Genomic DNA, 25,904 nt, shown 5'->3' on the forward strand with positions numbered 1-25,904 from the left:
AGGGCACAGCGGAAGGTGAAATAAGGGCCACGGTTTGCCAAAGCCGGGACAGGCAGGCAGGACGTTCTGGCGGTGAGATCAGCCCTCCTCGCCTTTCTCAGCCTGGTTAAGCCAGCACCGACCGGTCACAGACCCAGGGCTCCAGCTGGTCAAGTGTCTGACTACTGACTCCAAGCTACTAGGGCAGAAAGCATCCCGGAGCCTGATAAGGCGAACAATCCTGGCTTTGTTTGGAAAGATTTGTCCCTGAGTTTCCAGTTGGCTTCTATCTATGTCTCAACGTCTCTGACCTCTTCAGCCTTAGAGGAGCTAAACTAGAAGGTTCAGGTTCTTGGGGAGGAGGAAGCCGGGGACAGGGAGACCCCCCTAAACCGCCTTGGCTGGGATCTCGGGCGGCCTGCGACGGGGCGGGGCGGGCGTGCAGCAGCCGGGGGCTCTGGGCGCGGGGACATTGGCCGCCTTTCGGGAGCGGGGGGCCGTCTGAGCTTTCACCCTGCAGCCCGGCCGCCTCTTTCCTCGTTGCAGCGGGCGAGGTCACGATGGGCTCATTAAGCCGGCGGGTAAGATGTGCCCCGGCGGCGGCCGCAGGCGGTCCTGGAATGTGCGAGGGGCGTGATGACTGCAGCTGCCGCCGGCCTTTTTGCGCAACACCTTCCTGATATATATCAGCGCGCCGCGCTCCACCTGGGTGCCTGCTCGGGTCCATTACCTGCGCAGAGTGCTGGTGAGTACCGCCGCTGGGGTCAGGGCGCTTCCTCCTCCCTTCTGGCTCTTGAAAGAACCTTAATTCACTTTTAATTTACTTAATTCTTTTAGATCTCCCTCTATCCTGACCTCAAGGAACTTCGCTGGCTTTGGGCTTGGAAGAGAAAAACATAACCTCCCCCAAATTTTCAGATTTTTCTTTTTCTTCTTACTGTTTCTACTTACTGTTGCCGCTGTTGTTATTATTTCAGCTCCTATGACTACACTCTTAGTAGTGGCATACTTGGGGATTCCTACCCCGTAGAATCAGGACTAGTGGACTCTCTTTTTGGTCATTAACTAGCTGTGTGATCTGAGGGAGGTCCCTGTGTGCCCCTGGACCTCAGTTTCTCCCTCTTTACAAGAAGAGGAACAGAATGGTCTGTCTTTTCTTCTGTCTTTCCTTCGCTGAAAATTCCAGGTTTGGGTGGCTGTCCAGTGATGCCATGCCTCCCCCAGTGTGACTTCCACGTGCTACTGTTCTAGTTTGCAGCGTTATTTATCTAAAGTGACTTGCAGGATACAGTCCTGGTTTGCTGGTCCCATCGGGGCAGGCAGCATCAGACAACCTTCCGCTTGTCTGGAAAACAGAGCCCACAATTTTTCAGTGTTTTCGGAGTCAAGGTACCAGGCTGGCGGGCTGGGGAGCTGTGTGTAAGGTGTGGCTGTGTGGGGGAGCTCAAGCATCTCCAGGTCAGAAAGGGAGGCATGTGGAGTGGAGTTAGCTCAGTCTTCAGATGCCCTGGGTAGCTGGTACTGAGGTAAAGAGAGTCTCTCCTTTTCCCTTAATGAGAAGCAACTTTCTCAAACTTGTTGGTTTCACGGAGGTGGCTTGTGGATTTCATCACTTCAGCTTTCTCAAACTTGCTGGTTTCACGGAGGTGGCTTGTGGGATTTGTGTTAGCTCTGCTTGCTCCAGCCCTGTTTGACTTTTTCCCTTCCTGGCTCCTGTGCTGGAATTCTTTAACCTGTTGTCAGTTGAGTGTTCTTGAAAAAGTTGTGCCTCATGACAGTAACCATTGTTTCAGATTGTTAAGTGTCTTTGAATCTCTGGCCCCTGCCAGGCCAACTAGCTGATAATGATCTCTTTCTCTATTTTTGTAACTTTGGGAACTGCATGCTTTGTAAAGGTTTGGGTGTTAAACTGCCCCCTCCAAAATCCACCCTAAGTCACTCAACTGTTTCACTGAAACAAGTCCCCAGTGGTGGGAGGATGGATGTCTGGGTTATTGCTGTTAGACGTGAGTCAGACATAAATGTGGCCTGAATTCACTTTAATGAAGAAAACATCTCAGGATCAGTGATTTAGAATAAAATTTTAATTTTTAGCTACCTTCCACACCGCCTTCCCCCCAACTCCACCCTGGGGACAGAAAGGCAGTATCAGCTGGGAGTAGTCGGGGCATCCCAGAGAATTAATTCATCCCAGTGAATTTAAAAATGCAAAACAGTACAGAAAGAAGGCTGCAAAAAGATTGCAAGATGTTTATAGATGCTTATCTTTTATAAATTAGCCCTTTGAAACCCCTGCCCCCCCCAAATTACAAAATAATTGATATGGTTATAAGTTAATTGCAGGATTTATTTTAAAATATCATAAATACAGATTGGAAGCACACTATGAAGGAGGGTGTGGTTTGGTAAGAGGGCCTTAGTTTAAAGCAGTAGCGTAAACATCTTTTTAAAATCCTATTAGTGCATATCTTCAAGAGTCTAAAGCCTTTCATCAAGGTAAAACTGAGCCAATTGATTCTCTGTCTCACATGCCTCCCTGCTCCACCACCGTGTTCTCTGGGGATTATTTTGCTTTGTGATGGCTAGAGGAAGCTGAAGGAAAGTAACCACTGCCCTCTTGGGAATTTTTGAAGTCTTGGTCATTCTTTCAAAGTAAAAGATAATATTTCTTGAGAACATTGGAGTCAGAATACCCAAGCTTGAGTTGTCTCTGAAGGCTTAGTGCGATTTGAAGGAATTCATTTCTTTGTGCCTTGGTTTCCTTTTCTGTAGAATGGGGATAACATTGGTACTAAGGTATAACTACTTCAAGCAAATTGACAGGAATACATCAAGTGCTTGTGAGATTCAACAGGTTAATTTGTGAACAGGGCTTACTGCAGTGCCTGACACAAATCACTCAGTAAGTATTTGGCTGGCAGACACTGTCTGCACTGCCCTGCGTGCTGGGAGCTCAAGGTCATTCTCCCTGTGCTTGTGGAGGCCACAGCCCGGTGGGAAAATGCCTGCGTATTGAGGTCTCTCAGCAGGAGGATGCCCCACGCCTCCTTCCTCCTCTCCCCACTTCTTCAGATGGCCTTGAGCTGCTGCTGTTCTGATCGCGCCTCCTTCCTCCTCTCCCCACTTCTTCAGATGGCCTTGAGCTGCTGCTGTTCTGATCGCAGGTGGCCCCGGAACAGGTCCTGGTTGGAGAGCCTCAAACAATGCAGAGCATAGGGGTTGGGTGACTTCCAGGTGCCCTACATTTCCCTGCTGCCCAGGTCTGAGAAGGCTGAGCAGTTTATTTTCCTTGGCCTACAAGAGGCCCTCTTGGCATTGGGTACACAAGTGGATGCAGGAAATTGAGCCCAAAGAGTTATCAATACAGCCAGCTCAATTATAGGGAGGAGCTTGGGGCGGGGGCAAGGCAGCAGATGTGCAGTCATAGTCACTAATCTTGTGCCTGGGCAATAGAAAACACTCTTCTGGGTATTAGTACCAAACTGCCAAAAGGGATGACTTTACCCTTCTCTCCTTTTGGCAGGTAGCAGGAGAGTACTAGAGTACAACCTTGGGGGAAGGCGGGGAGAGGGAACAGCTGAATCGGAAGAATAGGGATGGGAGAAAACCTTTGGAGGGGAACACAGGCTTCAAGGACCCCTCGGGCCCCCAAACCCCTTCCCAAGGGAATCGGGTTCCAGACAGGCTAGTGTCTGCCACACCCCTGGGAGCAGCAGCCTCAGATTCAGGCTACATCTTCTGTCTGGCCAGTGCCTACTAAAAGTCTTGGCATATGCCGAATCCAGGCCTCTGGCATGCCTGAGCCTTTGTAGGGAATCAGCAGCCTGCCGTTAGAGCATCTTAGCTGGCATTTCCAGCTGTCTGAATGACTAGGCAAGAGTGACCCCTGCAGAGGTGTGAGCCCAGCCAGCTATCTCAGACACCTTCAGAGCCCCCATTGAGCCTGGACCTGAGGCGCCTTGCTGCTTTGATGCGGCCCAGAGCATAACTGCTCCTTCCTGTCTTGGCACCTGGCTGAGAGTTCTATCGAAAGCCTCTCCGGCTTTGGAACCAGCAGTCCTGGGTTGAAATCCTGACTAACCCTAGGTAACTGTGGACTTTTTTTTTTTTTTTTCGGCCGCACCGTGGGGCATGTGAGTCCTTAGTTCCCTCAGCAGGGATCGAACCTGCACCCCCTTCATTGGGAGCGCGGAGTCTTAACCACTGGACCACCAGGGAAGTCTCACTGTGGGACTTTTAAACTTTTTCTGTGCCTCAGTTTCTTTGTAAACTGGAAAGAAGACTTCCTTATTATAAGGTTTAATGAGGTCACCGATCACATAGGACACTCCCCATGGCAAAACAAACGTTAGATCCTTTTCTCTTAGGTGCTTTGGATTCATTTGTCAGCACAAATATTTACCGAGGTCCACTCAGCTGTGCACTGAGATGAAGAGCTTATGCTCTGGGGCAAAGTGGAGTTGAGGCTGTTCATTGTTTGTGATGCAATTCATTTCACAAAGTTCTGAGTGTTCACTCTGCCAGGCACTCTGCTCGGGGCCTCACCCACACTCATTAATCAATTAGTCTCACAACAGCTCAGTGAGTATTCTCCGCATTTTTGAGATGATGAAACCGAGGCTCAGGGTCACACACAGTGAGTGGCAGGGCTCTGCAAGGCCCTCACCTACTGCATGGTTCTCTCTCTGCCGGTGCTATGTGACAAGCAGTGCTATGTGACAAGCGCTAGGGTATCAGCGAACTGAACAGCTGCCTGGTCTCGGGACTAATCATGGGCCATTTGCTCCAAGCCCTCCTTTCCTCCAAATCTGCGGGGTGAGCCTACTTGGAGCGCTGGGGCTTTGCTGGCCGGGGAATCCGGGGGAATGGGGCTCCACAGCCACGCTGCCTAAGGCAATGGTTGGGTGCCAGGTGGTCTGCATTTCCCCACTTTCCAGGTCCTGAGAAGAGCAACTTGAGCCGGGGCGTGGGGGGGGGGGGGCGTGGTGGTGCGGAGGTGCGGGGTGGGGGAGGGCTGGGAGCCGGCGAGCGGGGTGGGGGCAGCTGCCTCAGAATGTCCTGGGCTGGGTTAGATGACTCCTGGTTGCCTGCCCCTCTGGGGGACAGTGCTTCGGTGTGTGGACCTGCACCTCCTCTCCTTACCTGCAGGCGACTAGCACGGTGAATGCCCAGTGAGTGATGGTGGAGTAGATGAATGTACCAGGAAATGAAGAACAGTGGTTCCTCGGTGTCTGCGGGAATTGATTCCAGGACTTTCCCAGAGTCCCGTGTATAAAATGGTGTAATATTCGCACATAACCAATGCGATCCTCCCATATACTTTAACTCATCTCTAGACAGATTCTTTATAATACCTAATACAGTGTAAATGCTATGTAAATAGTTGTAAATAAAACGTAAACACTATGGAAATAGTTGCCTGTGTGCTGGAAATCCAGCTCTTGCTTTTTGGAACTTTCTGGAATATGTTTTTTCCCCTGAATGTTTTCCATCTGTGGCTGGTTGAATCCGTAGATGCAGAAGCCAAGGATAAGGAGGGCCTACTGAACTGGATGAGGAGAAATGACTGCTTCCTCAGGGAAAATTTGCAAAGGGGATTTGGGCTTCTGACAAATGGCTGACCTTGGAGTAGGGGAAGCAAGATTTCCAGGAAGGAAGAGTAGAGAATTTCATTAGAAAGTTGCCTTTGCTTCTTGGTGACGCTGATTAATAGTAAATGAGGACCCAGGACCTGGAAGGGAAGGAAGCCAGCACAGGCCTTGCACAGAGGAAGCATTCAAGGTACCCTAGCTTGTGGGATCCCTTACAGCCATATTCTACTCCTTTCTGTCCAGTTCAGTGGAAAAGGGTATCTGCCCATTCTGTTGCTTGTATTATTGTGAATTACTTGGATGTCAGACCACAGACGTGTCTGTTTCTGAGTTCGCTAGACGCTTTGTTCAGTTCTTGAAAGAAAATGATTCTGATCAGTCAGAAATCCAGTCACTGGAAACAGTTTAAATAATAGCACCTTACTGCTGATGAGAATTTCCCAGGTGGCACTGCTGTGACATCCTGGTTGCAGCTTCTTGATACAGTTGCTCCATCCAGCAGATCTTGGCCAACCCAACTTGCATATGGTAATGAGGAACAGCGCTCATCAGTAAGATTCAGGCTTGAGTTGTTTCCTGGTCATGATCAATGTGGGTCTAGGGCACAGCAGACCTTCTAGGGTTTCCCTCAGCAAACCCTATATGTTGACTCCTCCATTCACAAATATACAGTACCTACTATGTGTAGTCTGCTGAATGCTGGGAGGAAAATCCTAACAGGGTTTCTGCCCTCTAAAACTTCAATTCTAGTTGAGAAGGCAGTATAAGTGTGCATAAATGATAGGAGAACGACTCTAGGGTGAATTAAGATTATAAGAGAGAGAAAGATGGTAGAAGGTCGCAATTTCCAAATTTTTCCTTCAGAATGCCCCCAAGAGCAGCGAGGCAGATATTTAAATCCTTGGGGGTCTGTGAGTAAGCCCAGAACAGCCAGTTGCAAGCTCAAAGCAGTTCTTTGTGTTCTGTTTTCTTTCCTTCAATTTTTAATGATACATCTTGCATTTTGTACTACAATATGTCCACGCTCATTTTAGCATGATCCTTGATAATCACACAAGGTTTACAATATGTCAGTCACTGTTCTGAGAGCTTTTAAAACATGACACACTTGATCATCACCATAACCCTTCAGGGGATTCGTCAAATGTAATTCATCCACTGGTCACATTATTTAACATTCCCTTTGCCCCAGTTGTGTGGGTTAAAGCAGTGCTCCAGGAAGATATGTCTGTCACAGCCAAAGATATTGGGGATGTGGCCCATAGCCTCACTGACAGGTGGAGTTGTGTTTAAAAACTGGCTCTGTCACTCACCTACTGGGTGACTTTGAACAAGTTGCTTAAACGTCTTGGAGCTCCAGTTTTTTCCCATTTGTGAATGGCGATGCTCACGACCCCTTTCTTGCCTGAAGACTAAATGACATAATATACGTCAAGCACCAGCACAGCCCCTGGCACCTCTTTGGTACTCATTAAAGCGATAGTTGTTGTTCTCAGAAATCAATTGAAAGGTATTGCAGTAATGTGTGATGGAGTGCCAGGTGAGTCACACCAGTAGGACACATGCTTGAGTGGCTGCAGGAGACTCTGGATTCAAACTGACCTGTGTCCAAGGCGCTACCATGTGGGACCTTGGGCAAGTTATAAGTCTCCTTGTGCTTGAGTTTCTTCATCTGTATAATGGGAGAATAAAAACACCTCCCCGCACGGGTGGCAGGGAGGTGGGGCACAGCCTGGCTCAATAAGTATTGGCTTTTGCTGGCGAGGCAGGTCCCAGCATACTGCTCAGAAAGTGCACGAGGCCTGTTGTGTGTCAGGCCCTGTGCTGGGTGCTTCTTAAGCTGAAAGGAAAGACCTGGCCTGTGCCTTCCTGGAAGCCAATGACTGCGGGATGTTCCCTGTGATCGCAGAAGTGCGTGCCACGCGCTGCAGCTGCGTGGGGGAAGTCGAAAATTTCCCTGGGCCAAACAAATTCACGAAATCCTCTCATGTTGGGGACTCACAGAATCAGCTTCTTTTAACTTCTAGCTTTGTCAGTATGAGTGACAGTCACAATACAGGTGTCCTGAACCATTTTACCTTTGTGGGTTTGGGGGTTGGGCTGCATCTCTTAAAAGAATATGGAAAGTTCAGATAGAAGAAAATAATCACAGATAATCCTATCACCCACTCTGAACCCCATGGAACATTGCTGGTTCCTTACTGAGATCATACTGTGAATGGGACATAAATGTGCCTTTTATTCACCATTCATCTAAAACATTTTCCTGGGTTTTTTTGGTTTGTTTTGCTGGTTCTTTATAACATTTTTAATGGCATGCTATTATGCTGTATGGATGTACCATAGTTAATACAATAGTTTCCTGTTTTTATTTTTCACTCTGTAAGTTATAGTGCATTTTGGCCTGCATCACATTCATTCATCAACCAATATTTATTGGGCACTGTCAATGTCCCAGGCAGAGCTGTAGACGCTGAGGATGCAGTTATGAGTAAGACAAAGCCCCCTCTCTTGGAAGGGCTTACATTCTGGTAGGCAGGAAATAGATCTATTGAAGAAAAATAGGAAAGGAAACGAATAGACAAAGGTTCTGGGAAACCCTCTCCCAAGAGGTGATCAGAGCAAAGCAGGTCGTTTTGATTTTCTGAGGAAAAAAAAATGTTCCTAGAATCTTTTTTTTTTAATTTTATTTTTTTATACAGCAGGTTCTTATTAGTTATCCATTTTTCCTAGATTCTTAATTCCTAGAAGTGAAATTATCGAGTCAGAGATGTTTGAAAAATGTAGGGCATTTGAGGCATTTCGCCAGCTGCTTTCCAGAGCTTCAGCTGTGCTTAATTCACTGCATCTCCAGAGTGACATATTATACTTGAATTTTTATTTATTTTTTGCTAATCTGATAGTTGAAAGTTATCTCACTGTTTTGGTTTGCATATCTCGGGTCGCTGATGAGGCTGAACGCCTATTCTGTAATAAGTATTTTAGCCACTTGTACTTCCTTTCCTGTGAATTGTTCGTTCCAGTCCTTTGGGCCGCATTGTCTGGTGTGTCAGGACAAGGACTGTGAGTAGTGGACGTCCCGGCTTGTCGGGGGCCAGGCTTCCTCTCCATGGAACTGAGAAAGGCTTTGTTGAGAAAATGGGTTATGAGGAAGTCTCTATCAAAGGCTGGGAAGAATGTAGTTCTGACAAAGGGTCATTAATCCAGGCAGCATGGCATAGTAATCATTGCTACTATTTACCGGGCACTTTCTAGGCATCACTATTAATCTCATAACCCTGCAAAGCATGAAGAATTGTCCCCATTTTATAGATGGCTCAGAGGCATAAAGGGACTTGCCTAAACACACACCCACTGAGAAGTGGCTCCTGTGGGATTTGAACCAGATGTAATGTGTCATGCTTCTCATAGAAGACCCAGTAGCAGGTAAAGCAGGTAGAATGTGTATCAGTGTATACATAGACATTAAGTCCACTGGATGAGGTTTGGCGCAGATCTGCAGTTGAACTTGTCCCTTAATGAGCAGCAGGTGGGGAGCCCATAGGAGTGTTGTGAGGACTTGGTGGTACCACAAGTTGATGAAGATGAATGGGTTCGTGTTCCCTTTCAGACTAAGGGAGAGAGTCAAGACAGAGGCCAAGACAGACGTTAGAGCAATCAAAGGAAGATCAACTGATGTATATAGATTTGTGGCTTTGGAAAACTTGGAAACAGCGGTTTGACTTAGTGACAGCCTGGGTGAGCGATTGAGGGAGGCCTGCAGAGGTGTGAAATATGGTGCTTAAGGGTCCATACTTAGAAGGTATAAGGACGAAATCCCTTAACTCCCCGAAATCGTTGCAACGACTGGCCCTTCTTGTCACAGAAACTGAGTGTGCCTCCTTTCAGTGGCTACTTCTGTAAGCTGTTTTCCCATCCACAGACCATGGCTCCTTGGCCTGAGTTGGAAAATGCCCAGCCTAACTCGGATAAGTACATCGAAGGGGTCGCCGGTCAGCAGTCCACCACACCCGCAAAAGTCAAGGAGACCGGCAAAAGTACGTGCCATCCCTCCAGCCCTGGGCTGGCCCCCTGGGAGGACACCAGGAGACCCAGGCTTGGTGTCTCATTCCTCATCGTCTTCCCTGCTTGTTTGGGCAGATGACACCGACACCCCTGTCACCAAGATTGAACTTCTGCCCTCTTATTCTACCATGGCACTGATAGAGGAGCCCACAGTGGTGGAAGACCCCTGGAACCTGCCCGAGCTTCAGGACACGGGGATCAAGTGGTCAGGTAAACGAGGCCAGCCGGGGCAGGCGGGAGGGGACTGCCCGTCGGCAAGGGATTGAGGTTACCAGCTTCACAGCGTCCCCTCCTTCGTGTCGGCCTCTCCCTTCCATTGTTTGAGCAAAAGTCCTGGCTAGGGGATGCCACCCAGCTTAAGAGTCAAGCATCCTGTGATGACTGGGGGATGTTTTTGTTCTTTCATTCGTTCATTCAACAAATGTGGGCCGGCACCAGGGTTATAACCAGGCCAGACCCTGCGCTGATCTTTATAATCTATTTTGTGCTGAACCAGGTCCCAGGTACTGTTCAGTGCTGCAGATGCAGCAGTAAATAGATGAGGCCCTGCCTCTGAGAGCCCCGGGGGTTGGGGGAGAGGAGTCCCCTCACCTAAATGTGGGCATCAGGGAAGGCTTGCAGAAGACAGACTCTACAGACAGAACAGCTGGGGTGCAGGCAAATGCTGTACTTCTTTTCCAGGCAGGGTGTGAGGTCTGTGCGGATCAGACAGCTGGGAGGGTAAAGGAGCTGGGAGGAAGTGAGAACCACTTGAACAGTGAGCGTCGAAAACAGCCACCAAGGAGGTAGCCTCCCGGGCTGTATGAGAGCCCAAGCCGTCCCAGATGGAGTCTGCAATGGCTGCCTTGCGGCCACTTTGTAGAAAGTATTCTGTGCAGTTCTGAAGGTGCTTAGGACAGCCATCATCTCTGACCCCACGCTTAGCAAGGGGCAAGTGCTCTTAACGGCTCAGCAGTGACCCGGGTTCAGCCCAGCACAAGCCTTGCCCGGCTTGGCCTGTGTGTGCCCCAGGGCCCACGGGCCCCTCCTCCCAGAGCCAAATGCTTTAGAGACATTTCACCACAGGTTTCAATTAAATGGAGTACAGTGGTAATTGCTTTGAAAACTGCAGCTGTGGACACGTCCCATCTCTAGGTCTTGTGATCCATAGGATGACAGCTGCCTGGCTGGGAGGGAAGGTGGGGGAGTTCCGAGCTCATTGTCAAACTTCTCAGTGTTTCGGACACTAAACGCCTCCATGCCTTTTCCCCTCCCCCAGAGAGAGACACCAAAGGGAAGATTCTCTGTGTCTTCCAAGGGATTGGGAAATTTATTTTACTTCTGGCATTTCTCTACTTCTTCGTGTGCTCCTTGGATGTCCTCAGCAGTGCCTTCCAGCTGGTTGGAGGTATGGATGGAAGAGGTCAAAGGTCTGGGTTGGGGGTGGTGTTCTCATTGAATTTGGTTTGGAAAGTCACAGCTCAGCAGGCCCCCTCCAGCTGCAGCCTCCTGGAGTATTTTAGGACTGGAAGCCACCTCAGATCATCTTGTGAAGTCATGCCCCCATTTTACAGAAAGGAAAACTGAGGCCCACGAAAGAGCTATGACTGGCTGGCTGAAGTGGCTTAGGCCAGAGCCAGGGCTAGAGCCAAGGCCAAGCGATCAGCTCCATGTGTTTGTCTAGGAACACTGGACAGGAAGCTGTTTGACCTAAAGGTTTATCTGAGGGATCCGTGCTGTCTTTGGGCTTCCCCACCTGAGGGGATTATTGAATAAGAGTGTTCCTAGGCTAAAGCCACTGCTAAAAATCAAAGCTGGCCCTTTGCTGGAGAAGGATAGGGGTCCTGTGCTAGGGGATCTGCATTCAGAGCAGTTGCCTAAACACCTCCCACCACTGAGTGTGGCTGTGGAGGGTGAGGGGACCTGGAAGTGCAATCACCATACGCTTGGTCACCTGTGCATCCCTGATGGGTGACAACAGTAAGAGCCAACACTTTGAATGCCTACTGAAGTAGGCACTTCCAGGGGCATTGTCTTAACCATTCCATCCCAAAAGTCCTTCCCACTTACAGAGGAATAGGCCAAGGCTCAAGAAGGTCACCGCCCTGCACTGAGTTTCACAGCCATAATTGGCATAGTGGGATTTAAACTCAGATCTGGTGACATGGAAGACCATAGGTTTCTGCACCCCTTGGTGCCTTTCTTGAGAACTCATCTTTGTGACCTGGGAGAACTGGGAAAGTGTGAGGAGCAGACCGACTTGCTGGATGCCACTCTGGTCCCCCTGGTCCAAGGCAGCATCAGTAAGGGGCCTTGCACTCTATCTCAGACAAGTCATTCCACTCTCCATTCTCTGGGCCTCAGTCTTTTTTAACCAATGTATTGGAGGGTGGATTGATGGTCTTAGAGACACATTCTCAAAAGTGACACTCCCAGAATTCAATTATAGGCTGGGGCTAGGGGCTGGGGTCTAAGGGGGTAGATAGAAAAGAATGAGAAGATCCACTTGGGTAAATCTTCTGAATTGGGAATATATCCCAGAGACAAGAATGAGGGCATCAGGAGATGCACTGGCACTCATCAGGCCAAGTACAGAGTTGAGGCCATGTTCATGAAAAGAGAAGACTAGAAGGGGACTTGCTGATGAAAGTGGTTGAAGGATGGGAGGGTGTAGGGTGAAGGAACAAGAGGAACAGGGGTGGATGGGGAACTAGGTCACAGAGGCAGAGTCAGGGCAGCAGAGAAGCACTGGGGAGAAGCCCGAGGAAGCAAGATGCCCAAGATAAAAGTCTGGAGGCTGGTACCTATGGCCAGCTGGTCTTGACCGGAGACTTCTGTTACTCAGCACCCACCTAACCCCCATCACGTGGCCATGGGTTTGTTTTTCAGGGAAGGTGGCCGGGCAGTTCTTCAGCAACAACTCCATCATGTCCAACCCTGTGGCGGGGCTGGTGATCGGGGTGCTAGTGACTGTCCTGGTGCAGAGTTCCAGTACCTCCTCGTCCATTGTCGTCAGCATGGTGGCCTCCTCATGTGAGTCAAGAACCCATGAGCCCAGATAACATTTCAGGCATTTCCCTGTTCAGCTGGGGAGGCTGGGATTTACTCTGAATGTATCCGGGCTTATCACCATTACCTTCTTATCTTGTCTAACTGTGATGTGTTCAGCTTAGATCATAGGCAGTCTCCTGTTTCCCTTCCCATGGCTGAGTCTGAAAATTGGCCCCAAAGCTTGAAGACTCAATTCTGAATTCTCTAAAACTGTGTTATCCTGTCCAGCAGCCACTAGCTACATGTGGCTATTTCATTTCATTTATTTATTTATTTATTTATTTTTTGCGGTACGCGGGCCTCTCACTGTTGTGGCCTCTCCCGTTGCGGAGCACAGGCTCCGGACGCGCAGGCTCAGCGGCCATGGCTCACAGGCCTAGCCGCTCTGCGGCATGTGGGATCCTCCCGGACCGGGGCACGAACCCGCGTCCCCTGCATCAGCAGGCGGACTCTCAACCACTGCGCCACCAGGGAAGCCCCCTATTTAATTTTATTTAACCTTAAATTCAGCTGCTCAGCTGCAAGAGCTATATTTGAAGGGATCGGTAGTCATATGTGGCTAGCGGCTGCCATATTGGACCACATAGATTTAGAACATTTCCATCACCGCTGTCAGGCCTAAGAATAAAACCATGTAATCACATCACACACTGGCTTTGGGGCAACTGAGCTTGGGGAGCTGACGTTCCAAACTTGATCCTGTTCAACATTTGCCCTCGCTAAGTTGAGACAGACCCTCTGGGGTGGACAGTTTGAACTGGTTAATTTTCAGCCCAAACCAGCATTTTAGCTAAAATTAACTAGACTTTTGGAGGCCAAATTAGGAAAAGTTATTCATTACTTCTTCAAAATACTTTCATATGTTAGAACATGTGGCAATATATTAATTTTGTTAGAAAAAGAAATTATTCTGCCATAAATTTGCCATAATAAATACACAAGTCCTTACACATTGTTTGTTGGTCTCTTTTAAGCTACCCTTGCATCTGTAATAGGGAGGACAGAGGAATTTAGAAAGAAACTTTTAAACTGGGTCCACAAAAGGGCTTTATGGAGACTCTGAATTCCCTGTAATTAAGTGCTGAAATTTTTTTTATTTCACACTGTTTGATTTTATTTTTAATCCATAGGAATTAGAAATTGAAACTGAACAATATTTTACAGAAAGTAAAATTTTTTACTTATTTTTTGGTACATGTGCATTTTTCTATAGTGAGCTGTCCAAGCTTTTGTCAGATTCACAGCGAGGTACAGACCCTAAAGAGGTTAAGAACTGATGCTTTAGGGATTTGCCAGCCTGAATGTGATTGGCTTGCCTTGGGCCACACCAGGAACACGGCCAAGCTGCCTTCCTCAACTTACTAACTTGATAACTTACTCTTTTCCACCCTCCAGTGCTGAACGTGCAGGCTGCCATCCCCATTATCATGGGGGCCAACATTGGGACCTCCATCACCAACACCATTGTGGCGCTCATGCAGGCAGGAGACCGGAGTGAGTTCAGAAGGTAGGAGGCACAGCATCAGCCTTTGCCACCACCCGTTGGGGTTGACCAGGTTGTCCTAACTACCGTTAACATTAGAGCATGTTTCTTATCCCTAGACCTCTTTAGAAATAGACACAGTGGAGTATGGCTGGGGTTGGGATCACATACTTATCAGTTGATTAAACTCAGCTCCCTGATATGCAGGGCTGGGGTAATAGTATCTGTCACTGCCGTGTTGTCTAAAGGAGTTAACACAATCATACAGATAAATGCTTATCAAGGTGCCTGGCACACAGTCAGGGCTGCCTGAATACAAGTCCTCGCTAGAAGCTTGACCTGTGGTGTAAAACAAGGCCAGTTAGAATAGGATTTACTGTCTCACTTAGAAATAATTATTACCTCCTAAAGCTTCCATTTTTGGCCAGCTCAACCCATGCCACTTTTTCTTCTTCACTCACATGCCAATAAAAGGCAACATAGAGCCTTTGTGAATGTGTAAGATCTAAAAATGGGGCAGGATAAATACAGGCAAAGGAAACCCTTTTCTTCCAAAAGTTTCATGTGAAAATTAAGCACATTTCCCAGCCTCTCTTCTAACTGGTGGTGGGCTTTTTCCACAGCTTGTTAAAATAGAGAAGCAGTCCCCATCCAAAAAAACCAGACACTCTAAATTGAAAAAATATGTGCCCCAAATGGTCATATCATCATTATTTACCAAGATATGGAAGCAGCCTAAGTGTCCATCAAGACATGAGTGGAAGAGTGATGAGCACACGCACACTCACACGCGCGCACACACACACACACACACACACACACACACACAATGGAATACTACTCAGCCACAAAAAAAGAAAGAGATTTTGTCATTTGCAGCAACATGGATGGACTTGGAGGGCATTTTGCTAAGTGAAATAAGTCAGACAAAGAAAGACAAATACTATATGATACCACTTATATGTGAAATCTAAAAAATACAACAAACCAGTGAATATAACAAAAAAGAAGCAGATTCACAGATATGAGAACAAACTAGTGGTTACCAGTGGGGAAAGGGAAGGGGGAGGGGCAAGATAGAAGTAGGGGAGTAAGAGGTACAAACTATTAGATATAAAAGAACCTGCAAGGACGTATTGTGGGGAATATAGCCAATATTTTATAAGAGCTATAAATGGAGTATAACCTTTAAATATTGTGAATCACTGTATTGAACACCTGTAGCTAATATAATATTGTACACCAACTATACTTCAACTGTGGCATCAGACATCTGTGGCATCAGACAAATGACTGGCTGGCTGGGGGTCAGCTAACACCATCCCTCATCCATGGGTGGCAGTGGATGTCCTCGGAGACATTCATTTTCCCTCAACCATGGCTAAAGTCTGGACCCTGAAGAAATGTTCTGAGGTCTAAATAATAATACACGTTACCCAGGGTGTTTGCTAATTTGATCTTCTCAAGGAGCTAAGCAGACTTTTCTCTGCCCCATTTTATTAACATAGGAACACAAAGAGGTTAAGTAACTTCACTGAGGGGCATAGCTGGGACTCGATCCAGGTTTTCTTATTGGAAATTTTGGGTTCTTTTCACTGTTATGCTTTTACCTCTGGATGTATAAATACACGATCTATGGAAGTGCCTGCGCATAGGAATATAATTGGCTTAGCTCACCCCCTGTTTGGGATATTTAAATAGATTGCTTTCAGTAACATCTTTGGAAATGTGTATTATTCTTTCCTGGTAATTTTTTCCTGGATAGATTACTGTATCAAACACACCTATAAGGCTCTTTAAACATTTTGCCAAACTACAAAGAAATATTTGTATCACTTTGCATCAGCAGTGTATGAAAATGTCTTAAATCACCCTCTCCAGGAAGAATAAGTTAACTTTGTAAAATATTGTAAAATATTAGTTAAAATGGTGTGTGAAAATTTGTACGTGCAAATAAATAAATTGCAAATTTCTTCTATTACTGGTGAAGTTAAGCATTTCCCCCTACATGTTTAATAGCTTCTGTCCCTTCATGTCCCATCTTCTATTTGTTTTGGGTATTTCTTGACATGCAGAGTTTTTTTAAAGGAACATTTTTTCATCGAGGGAAAAAAAACTATAGAGTTTTTTTTTAATCTGGAGATAGGTAAGATGGAATTCACGAGGAATCAGTGAACCTTCTCCGGTAGATGCAAATTGTAGTATATATTAGCTTTGTTTTCTGTAGAGACTGTTCAAATATTTGATCAAAGTCTCAAGATCTTACAGTTAAGAATTCAGTTGTATAGAAGGCTCTGATGGTAACCTTCATACTGGCCCCCGCCTTTCCAAAATGAAGGTCGTCTTCCATATGCATGATTTGAAACTGGTCTTGATGAAGTTTTCTCAAACAGTGCTCCATGAACTAATAATTGCAGCCAAAACACATCTAGTTCCCTTTTCCCCAAGCAGAGCAAACTGTGTGTACTGTCTGATCTGGTGGGAAAGGTTCTGCCGGACAGTGGGAGACAAGGGTCCTGGACCCAGTGCTTCTGCAGTGGTCTTCAATTCCTGCGTGCTCGCTGGCCTTCAGTTTCCTCATCTGTTGAATGGGGATCTTCATACCACTCACTTTGGGGATTGCTGTGAGAACAAAAGTGAGACTGTATGCCTCTATGCACTCAGATAGGTGGCACCTGGCCGGTGATACAAGTGATGACCTGCCTAGATGGTGCCCAGTCGCTTGTTGACTAATCTGGCTCGGGATGGGGTTCGCCTCCTGCAGGGCCTTTGCAGGGGCCACCGTCCATGACTTCTTCAACTGGCTCTCTGTGTTGGTGCTTCTGCCTCTGGAGGCTGCCACCCATTACCTGGAGCGCCTGACCAACCTGGTAGTGGAATCCTTCAACTTCAAGAATGGAGAGGATGCCCCGGAGCTTCTGAAAGTTATCACAGATCCCTTCACGAAGCTCATTATCCAGGTAACTCGCCTTCCTGCAGAGAGGGAAAGGCCCCAACACCCTCCCCTGCTCCCCCCTCACCGGGCTGGGATGGAAGAGGTGGATGAGGGTCTGTAAAAACTGCCCTTTGGCTTCCTCTGAAAAAAGCCAAGGGAGGCAGAACTTCAGGGACACCCGATGAGATGGAGTCATTGGCCTTTATTATCTCCTTGATTTCAACAAGTGTATCATCTTTATTAGGATGGGGGCAGGTGGCGGGGGTGAGTGCTTCTCTAGACTCAAGGACTCTCTGCTGGACACCTGGGTGCTTTGTTCCCACTACTGGCCTCGGCACCCGTGGGCTCACTGATTCAAGTAGCACCCTGCTCCCAGCCAAAGAGGAAGGGTTTACTGCCTTTCCTTCCATCTCACCCCTCTGCTCACTAGGGTCTGTCCATATTATTGAAATAAATGAAAGGAGGCTTTGTGGATGTTGCCTTGGGGAGAAGGAGCCAGTTTGGACCTTGCCCTTTCACTCTTACCTTCTGTTTTTCTTCTGTCATTCAGTCATCTGATGAATATCTACTGCATGCTTCTTAGATACGGGTTCATTGTTCATACAATCATTCATTTATTGAACACCCACTGACATCTGGGTGCTGTGCTCTGCCCTGAGAGTGTAGATAGAGTGAGTCCCAGCTCATGCCTTCAGTGCAGTTCACACCCTCACAGTCCGGTTCACATCCTCAGCCCCTTTTAACAGCTTAACATCTGTCCCACATCAGTTCTGAGAACGTGCTGACTCTCTTCTGTCCATTGCTTTCCTCAGCTGGATAAAAAAGTTATCAACCAAATTGCAATGAATGATGAAACAGCCAAAAACAAGAGTATGATCAAGATTTGGTGTAAAACTTTTACCAGCATGGTAAGTTTCTGAGAATATTGCTGGGTGGGTGAATGCTTGGGTCTATACTTGATAAAGCAAGATCTTGCATTTAGATTGGGCATATAAAAGGTAAGGGGAAAGAAAAATCAGGGATTCCTGAAAAATCAAAACTAGCCAGTGAGAATCCTTAAGTCCTCGAATGCTAGATGGGATGGACAGACATTATACAGTAGGACAGACAGAACCAGCCCACATCATGGACCCATTATTCCTGGCTTGTTATTCTCATGTCTCCTGGCTTACCTCTGGCTGCCTCCTTGCTTGCATTTATGGAGGGACCCATGGAAGCAATTCATCATACTTACGGTGCACGAATTGTTATGGGTCTCCCCTGACGCCTCGCATTTCCTGCCATTCCCCACCAGAAATGAGTGTTATGGACTATACATAGCATTTCTCATGTTTGCCACTCAGACTGAGAGGAATGTCACCGTCCCCTCGCCTGACAACTGCACCTCTCCTTCCCTCTGTTGGATGGATGGTTTGCACACCTGGACCATCAAGAACGTGACCCACCAGGAGAACGTTGCCAAGTGTGAGTGAAACTCACAGAGTGTCAGCTGCCAGGACAGGCTGTCTGGGGTGATGATAGGTGTTTCCTCTCTGTGTGGAGCCCCAGTAAGTGAAGGAAAGAAGGGCAGTGAGATTCATTGAACGCCAGTCCTACACTGGCCAATGAGCTGTGAGCTTTCACAGCAGAGGAAACTAAGGCTTAGGGACAGGGGACAGGCCCAAGGTCCCCCCGTAAGGGGCAGAACTAGGACTTGGTATTCAGTTCCTCTTTCAGTTCCAGACGGATTCAGAACTCCTCAACAGATACCAGAGTGGTCCTTCTATGTGCTTCAGTATCCCTTTGGCAGTACCTCTAGGGAGATGACAGCCTGATTTGAAGGAGATGTGGGGCACACACAGAACACATTCACCCTCAAGTCATGAGTCCCTATGGTCCAGCAGGCCCCATATAGCAGGGCTATAGCACTGAACAAAGCAGTGCGCTTGCATGATGCTCCAGTTCTTTAAGAAGCTATACTGTTGCCTCTGGACTCTTTTATGGCCCTGACGTTAGTTCTTCTAATTATTTATTCCTTATATACCCATTTGCATATCTCTGCTTCTCCTCCTCTCTGTGCATCCCACATTAATTCTGAGCCATATACCTTAATACTCCAGGTGTGCTTTACCTCACAGAATCAAGTGAACGTATCACCTCCCGTGTTCTAGGTTCTATACATCCATTGATATAAGCATGTTTTTCTGGAATCATCATGGGGACACACAGGGATTTTTAAAAAACACAAAGAGTTTGATAATTAACAATAGCTCCCACTCTGACTTGCCCATCCTACCCCACCTTGCTCCTCAAATACTTTGTGGTAGGCATCCTCATTATCATGAGTAAAACACAACATGGGATTTAGAGGCAGAAGAATGGGGCTGGAAACCTGGGTCTGCCCCTGGATTTCACTACATCTTCACCCTCATGAGGTCCCATCGGCCAGAACATAGCCTCAGGGCTACACTTAGCTGCAAGGGAAGCTGGAAAGTGTGGTCTTTATTCTGGGCTGCCTTGCTGTGTGTCAAGCTGACAACCAGGATTCTGTTGCTCTGAGATGGAAGGATGCTGGGGAATAAGTAGCAATCTGCGGCTGTCAAGGGTTCCATGCCCTCCTAACGAGGGCATTCTGTGGTCTCTCCAGGCCAGCACATCTTCGTGAATTTCAACCTCCCGGATGTTGTCGTGGGCACCATTCTCCTGGTAGTCTCCCTGCTGGTCCTCTGTAGCTGCCTGGTCCTAATTGTCAAGCTCTTGGGCTCTGTGCTCAGGGGGCAGGTAGCTGTTGTCATCAAGAAGACCATCAACACTGGTAAGCACACTGCCCCCCATTCTGGACCTTCTAGGGGATAGTGTGTCACTGTGGTCCCTCCAGGGGCGCTCCTTTTGATTCTCCTCTAGCAGTGGCCTCTGCATGGAGTTTCTCTCTGGGCTTTGATAAGTTGCGGAAGTTAAGATGCCACTCACCCTTGAATCTTCCTTAGTGTCTTGGGTGGAGCCTGGGAAGAAGGCACAAGCTTCCATCAGATGTTTGCAAGGTCCTGAGAGAGAGCCAGCTCATATCCAGAGAGCTGTGAGATAGGCCTTCCTTCCTGGCAGTTTCCCTGTTTGCCCAGGACTTTACTGGGTCTGTCAGGATACCTTAGGAAAAGGTTAACAGAAGTCCACCATGGTCCCTACTTCCCTTCGACTCTTGGGAAGAAAATGTGGTTCTGGATAAATACGTCAGCATTTTGAGGCAGGCAGTCAGACTCCATTGCTGAGAATGGCATCCTGGCCAATGAAAATATACCCTGTAAACTCTCCCTGTGAAATGGGGCCGAGGATATCTACCTCTCAGGGTTGTCATGAGGGTGAGCTGAGTACCCGTGCCCTGGATGCTTGCCGGCCGTGCGGGGCCTGATCCTGTGCTGGTGGTGCCGAGGGTGGGGTCTATAGGGCTTCCAAGCTGCTTCATATCCTCACTGCTCTTTTAGGTGGAAACAAAGGTGGAGGGTATGCAGTGTTGGGAGACCAGGACAGGAGGAAAGATAGAGGTCTGAATGCTCCAAGTGCTTTGTCGTTATTCAGCTGCTGTAGCAAATTCTTGTAGGCTGGGTGGCTTAAACAACAGAAATTTAGTTTTTCACAGTCCTGGAGACTGGGAGGTCCATGGTCAGGGTGCCAACACAGTTGGGTTCTGGTGAGGACCCACTTCCTGGTTTACAGATGGCCGCCTTCTCACTGTGTCCTCACATGGAAGAGAGTGGAGAGGAAGCAAGCTCAGCTTTCTATAAGGGTACTAATCCACTCATGAGGACTCCAACCTCATGACCTAATCACCTCCCAAAGGCCTCACTTCCTAATACAATCACATTAGGGGGTCAGGGTTTCAACATATGAATTGCGGGAGGGGGGAACGACACAAACATTCTGTCCATAACAGATTGGTTCAGCATTTAGAACTCCAGTGAAATGTATTTTTGTCTTCATAACACGTACCCACATCCTTGGTTCTACCATCTGAATATGCAAGGTGAAAGGATGCTGAAAATCCAATCTGCAATTTCAGACTTGGTATGGGGTGGGGAGGATTTTACACAACTTGGTATGGGGTGGGGAGGATTTTACACAACTCTGGCCAAGCCGTGCCCCCTGGGTCCTGTGGAGATGCCAGCTGGGCCTCCAACCCATGCCTTCCCCAGAAGGATTGTGACGCATCTCTTATCCTCTGCATTCCAGATTTCCCTTTCCCCTTTGCCTGGGTGACTGGCTACCTGGCCATCCTTGTGGGGGCGGGAATGACCTTCATCGTTCAGAGCAGCTCTGTGTTCACGTCTGCTATGACCCCTCTGATCGGTGAGTTTCTCCCTGGGTCTCCATCTGGCTGACATTACCATCTTCTGTCATCCTCTGGGGCTAATTCTGTGGGCTTTGTATTTTCACCCCCCCCCCCCGCCAGGTATCGGTGTGATATCCATTGAGAGGGCGTATCCACTCACGCTGGGCGCCAACATCGGTACCACCACCACCGCCATTTTGGCCGCCTTAGCTAGCCCAGGCAGTACTTTGAAGAGCTCGCTCCAGGTCAGGAAATGCTGCATGGGGCCGGGGCTCTGTGGGTGGGATCCAACCCTATCCATGGTCTTGTAAGCAGATGGTGTTTAACCAAGAAACCAAGCCAGGCTTTTCTCTGTTATGTCCAAAACTGTGATGTGGAGAAGCCACGGAGAGACAGATTTGAGAACAAAGCCATCTACTCTTTAGAGTGGTAGTCAGACTCCCATCACCAGTGGTTGTTTAGACAAAGGTGGGGTGGCCATTTTACTAGAGGTGGAATGGGTATTCAGGAAGCATAGATACCACTTCCCGTCTCCTTGCCCTCCTCTTGGTGGACTCTGACTGGGCGCTGGGAGGTCACCTGTGTCTTGAGCCTGGCATTGAGAAGAATCAGGGGGACCTGCCTTGCCTGGATCAACTAGATGCCCTTGGGCAAGATGACCTTTGGTGTTTGAATCACTGTGCCACCATTTACACATGAAGTGCCCTTAGGTGACCTAACGTTTGAGCATCAATTCCCTCGTCTGAAAAATGGGAGCCATAATCCCTATCTCGTTAGGATTATTATAAGGATCTGATGAGGCACTGTCTAAAGCCATGCTGTTGATAGAAATATAGAGTGAGTATAGAATATGTGAACCACCCACGGAATCTGAAATTTTTTAGTAGCCACAGTTTCGAAAGGTAAAAAAGGAACAGGGAGATTAATTTTAATAATGTGTTTGATTGAACCCATTATCATTTCAACATGTAATTGATCTAAAAATATGGTGATATTTTACATTCCTTTTTGGACGAAGTCTTTGAAATCCAGTGTGTATTTTATGCTTATGCCACATCTCAATGGATCGTGGCTAATGTATCCTACAGGGCTGGTCCAAAGCCCTTAGCATCATGCTTGGTACCTGGTGGGCACACCTAGCAAAGTGCAAAGTGCATGGCCTCTGGAGACAGGCTACCTGGGTTTGAATCTCATCTCCCACCTGTGTGACTCTAGGAAAATAGCTTGACCTCTTGGTGCCTCAGTTTCCTCCTACATGAAATGGAGATAATGTTGCCAACTCAGGGTATTTTTTGAGGATTGAAGTAATCCATAAAAGTGCTTGGAATTGTCACCTCCCCCATAGTAAGCGCTCTATAAACATCAGCTGCTGCTGCTATTATCTTTATTAACTGTAGCCATCTTTCCTTGTCTCTCCCCTCCCTGAAATAGGGCCACTGAGCCAAGAAAGCCAGCTATCTTGCACACCTTTCCTTCTGCCCCACCAGCTCTTAACTGCTCAGCTGGAAGCAGCAGTGTCAAGGCACTGGGTGGCAGCGGGCACATTCATGAAGTTCATTGTTAGATTTGGCCTAAAGGACTTCAGGCCCTGAAAACTGAACTGTGATTCAGCCTGTCACCTCCCTTGCCCTCCCTCGCCCTCCCTCCCTTACGCCCCCACCAGACACATAGTAGGACCTCAGGTAATATGGGTCCCACTCTGGGCTGAGCTATGAAGACGAGGAAGACTCAGGCCTCCGCTGCTAGATGACACCCTCTTCTCCCCAACCCCACTGTGCAGCAGACCCGTTCACCTGTCCAACCTCTTGCGTTTCAGATTGCCCTGTGCCACTTTTTCTTCAACATCTCAGGCATCTTGCTGTGGTACCCAATCCCGTTCACCCGCCTGCCCATCCGCCTGGCCAAGTGGCTGGGCAGCATCTCAGCTAAGTACTGCTGGTTTGCCGTCTTCTACCTGGTCACCTTCTTCTTCCTGATCCCTCTGGCAGTGTTTGGCCTCTCGCTGGTGGGCTGGCCAGTGCTGGTGGGTGTGGGAGCGCCCATCATCTTTGTGGTCTTTCTGGTGGTGGCGGTCGGGCTCCTGCAGTCCCGCTGCCCGCGCGTCCTGCCCCACAAGCTCCATAACTGGAACTTCCTGCCGCTGTGGATGCACTCGCTGAAGCCCTGGGACAAGCTCATCACCATGTTCACCAGCTCCTGCCAGAGCCTCTGCTGCCGTGTCTGCTGTATGCTGTGTGGCTGCCCCAACTGCTGCCGCTGCAGCAAGTGCTGCCGCGACAGCACGTACTGCCGCGGCAGCAAGTACTGCTGCTGCAGGAAGTGCTGCCGCTGCAGCAAGTGCTGTGAAGACCTGCAGGAGGTGCAGGACGTCCCCATTAAGTCTCCCGAGGCTTTTGCTAACATGGCCATGGACAAAGAGGCCCAGGACAGGGTCCCCAAGTCCGAGGTGGATGCCTTGGGCACCAAAACCATTTCCAGCATCACAGCCTTGTAGGTAGGAGCTGCCTGGAGGCCGGAGGAGGACCCCACCTCCACCTCTTCCTCCACCTCGGGAGGATTTGTTCCCCGTTGAGAAATGACATCCGTCCCGACTCTCATTCCCTGGCCCAGCGTATCAGCCCGCACAGTAGTTTCATCTCAGCCCCATGCTCCCTGGGTCTTCCAGGCCTGGAAAGGCGCAGAACAACACTGAAAGAGAATTAGATAGTGAAACCTGGCCAGAGAGGTGGTCACACCTGCTGCCACACACAGCTGGGCTGGTCAGTAGGACTTTTTTTCAGACCATCCCCTTGCAAAGGAAAAGCCCCAAGGGTGGAATTGATGGCAGCTTCTTTGTCAAAGGCGCATATACACGTACACTTTTCTTTATTATGATCCAGCTCAGACTTCTCTGTTTTACCAAAGACCAGCTTCAACCAAGAGCAGTAGCCCCATGTGTCCCAGAGCCGCCCGATTCAGGGGAAATGGTGTAATTGTCGGGGACTTGGGTGAAGACCATAGGTGTGGACCTTTCCCCCTTCTCAGTGCTCCCCACGTCCCCTGTCAGGGTTTTCTCACCCGGGCAGGGAGGGTTAGTCCCAGTAGTTTACCTGCTGAGCCCTCAAGTTTCCAGGATGGGAGCCACATCTGAGCTACAGAGAGGGTCTCAGAGAGCTTTGGCTCACCCGGCGCTCCAGTCATAAGAAGAGAGTGGTCCTATCCCTGAGCTGGCAGATGGAGGATGAGAGCTGGGAAATGGGGAACGTTTGGGGGAGATGTTTCATCTGCCACAAAGGCCTCGGGTGCTTCTGAACCTGGCTAATTTAGAAACCAAATTGACAGACATTCTGGCTAAAGCTTAGTGCTGATAAAAATCATCCCTGCTGAGTCTTTCGGAATAAGATATGCAGGTTCTGAGTCCCCTCCACTGTGCCCCCTTGAATCACAGGAAGCACCTGAGCATGGAACGGCTCTGTGCCTCTCTCTGTCCTGTGCAAGATGACTGTCTGGGTCAGCTTTCGATGGTCAACTTCTGTCCATACATCCACCCACCTGTCCACCCATCTAAGCCAGGACCTCTTTCCCAGCATTCTCCCATACTCCCATAGATAGAAGAACTTTAATTTTCTGCCCTCTCTCCATGCCTGCAAAGCTCAAAACTGAGGGCAGAAACCAGGGCACGTCATCAAGTGGCAGTGGGGTCCTTGTGTGTCTGTGGGACCAAGAAGTGTGCTCCTTCTGGTCCCAGATGCCCTCTCTGTGCCTTCAAGAACCCCCTGTGGTATGTACACCTCCTCTTTCCCTTGCTTCTCATCCTCAACAACCCCAGGTCTCCCCAGAGACTGAGTGAGCTTCAACCAAGTCTGGGGAAAGGGGTCAGTGCAGACGTGCTCCCAGATCCTAGCTTCTCCATCACTCTCATAGGTTGTAGTACCAAACTGAGCCTTCCCCTGACCTTCCCTGTGTAGATACGGATTCCCAAACAGAGCCATTGATACTCTATATTTATACTCATGCAATGTATAGCATTTTTCATAAGTTATATAGTAAATAGTTCTGTGATTTGTGTCCTGAAGCGCTCTCATTTGGAAACAAGGCTGGCTTCTACTAAGAAAGACCAACTTTGTATATTTCCTAATCCTGCCTTTTAAACTGCTTCTGCAGCCACACCCGTGTCACACAACCTGTAAATATGTAAGTTAAACCTGGGCAGGGCTGTGGCCTTCTTTGTACTCTGATGATTTTTAAAAATTGGATCCTTTTACCTGCGTTGATTTTTTTTTTTTTTTTTTTTTACTGGTTGTGGGAAATGAAAAATAAAAAATGATAATCAAACCCAAAAGGAGCAGGTTGCTTTCAATTACAGGGAAATGAGAGCCTCCTGGATCTATTTCCTAAAAATTTGAGGTCTTTCTCATTTAATATCACTACTGACCAACAGCAGCAGCTATATAATTTGTGGAGCCCCTCGTTCAAAAAGTGGGAAAAGTGCCGTCATAAGTACTAAAAATATCAAGCTTTCCTTTCTTCCACGGTTTC

General features: G+C 48.2%; 1 protein-coding gene across 1 annotated transcript; it reads left to right on the plus strand.

The window, feature by feature from the left end:
* Positions 1 to 9,495: 9,495 nt before the first annotated feature.
* SLC34A2 (solute carrier family 34 member 2) lies at positions 9,496 to 25,695 on the plus strand. Its single transcript, XM_067734683.1, has 12 exons — positions 9,496 to 9,607; positions 9,711 to 9,845; positions 10,894 to 11,022; positions 12,504 to 12,647; positions 14,061 to 14,172; positions 16,913 to 17,108; positions 17,896 to 17,991; positions 18,427 to 18,547; positions 19,710 to 19,877; positions 21,287 to 21,403; positions 21,507 to 21,631; positions 23,203 to 25,695. The coding sequence occupies exons 1-12, from the start codon at positions 9,496 to 9,498 to the stop codon at positions 23,878 to 23,880; spliced, it is 2,133 nt and encodes a 710-aa protein (XP_067590784.1). The 3' UTR covers positions 23,881 to 25,695.
* Positions 25,696 to 25,904: the final 209 nt, after the last annotated feature.

Source organism: Pseudorca crassidens, chromosome 4 (assembly GCF_039906515.1).
Source record: "Pseudorca crassidens isolate mPseCra1 chromosome 4, mPseCra1.hap1, whole genome shotgun sequence".
NCBI classification, from domain to species: Eukaryota; Metazoa; Chordata; class Mammalia; order Artiodactyla; family Delphinidae; genus Pseudorca; species Pseudorca crassidens.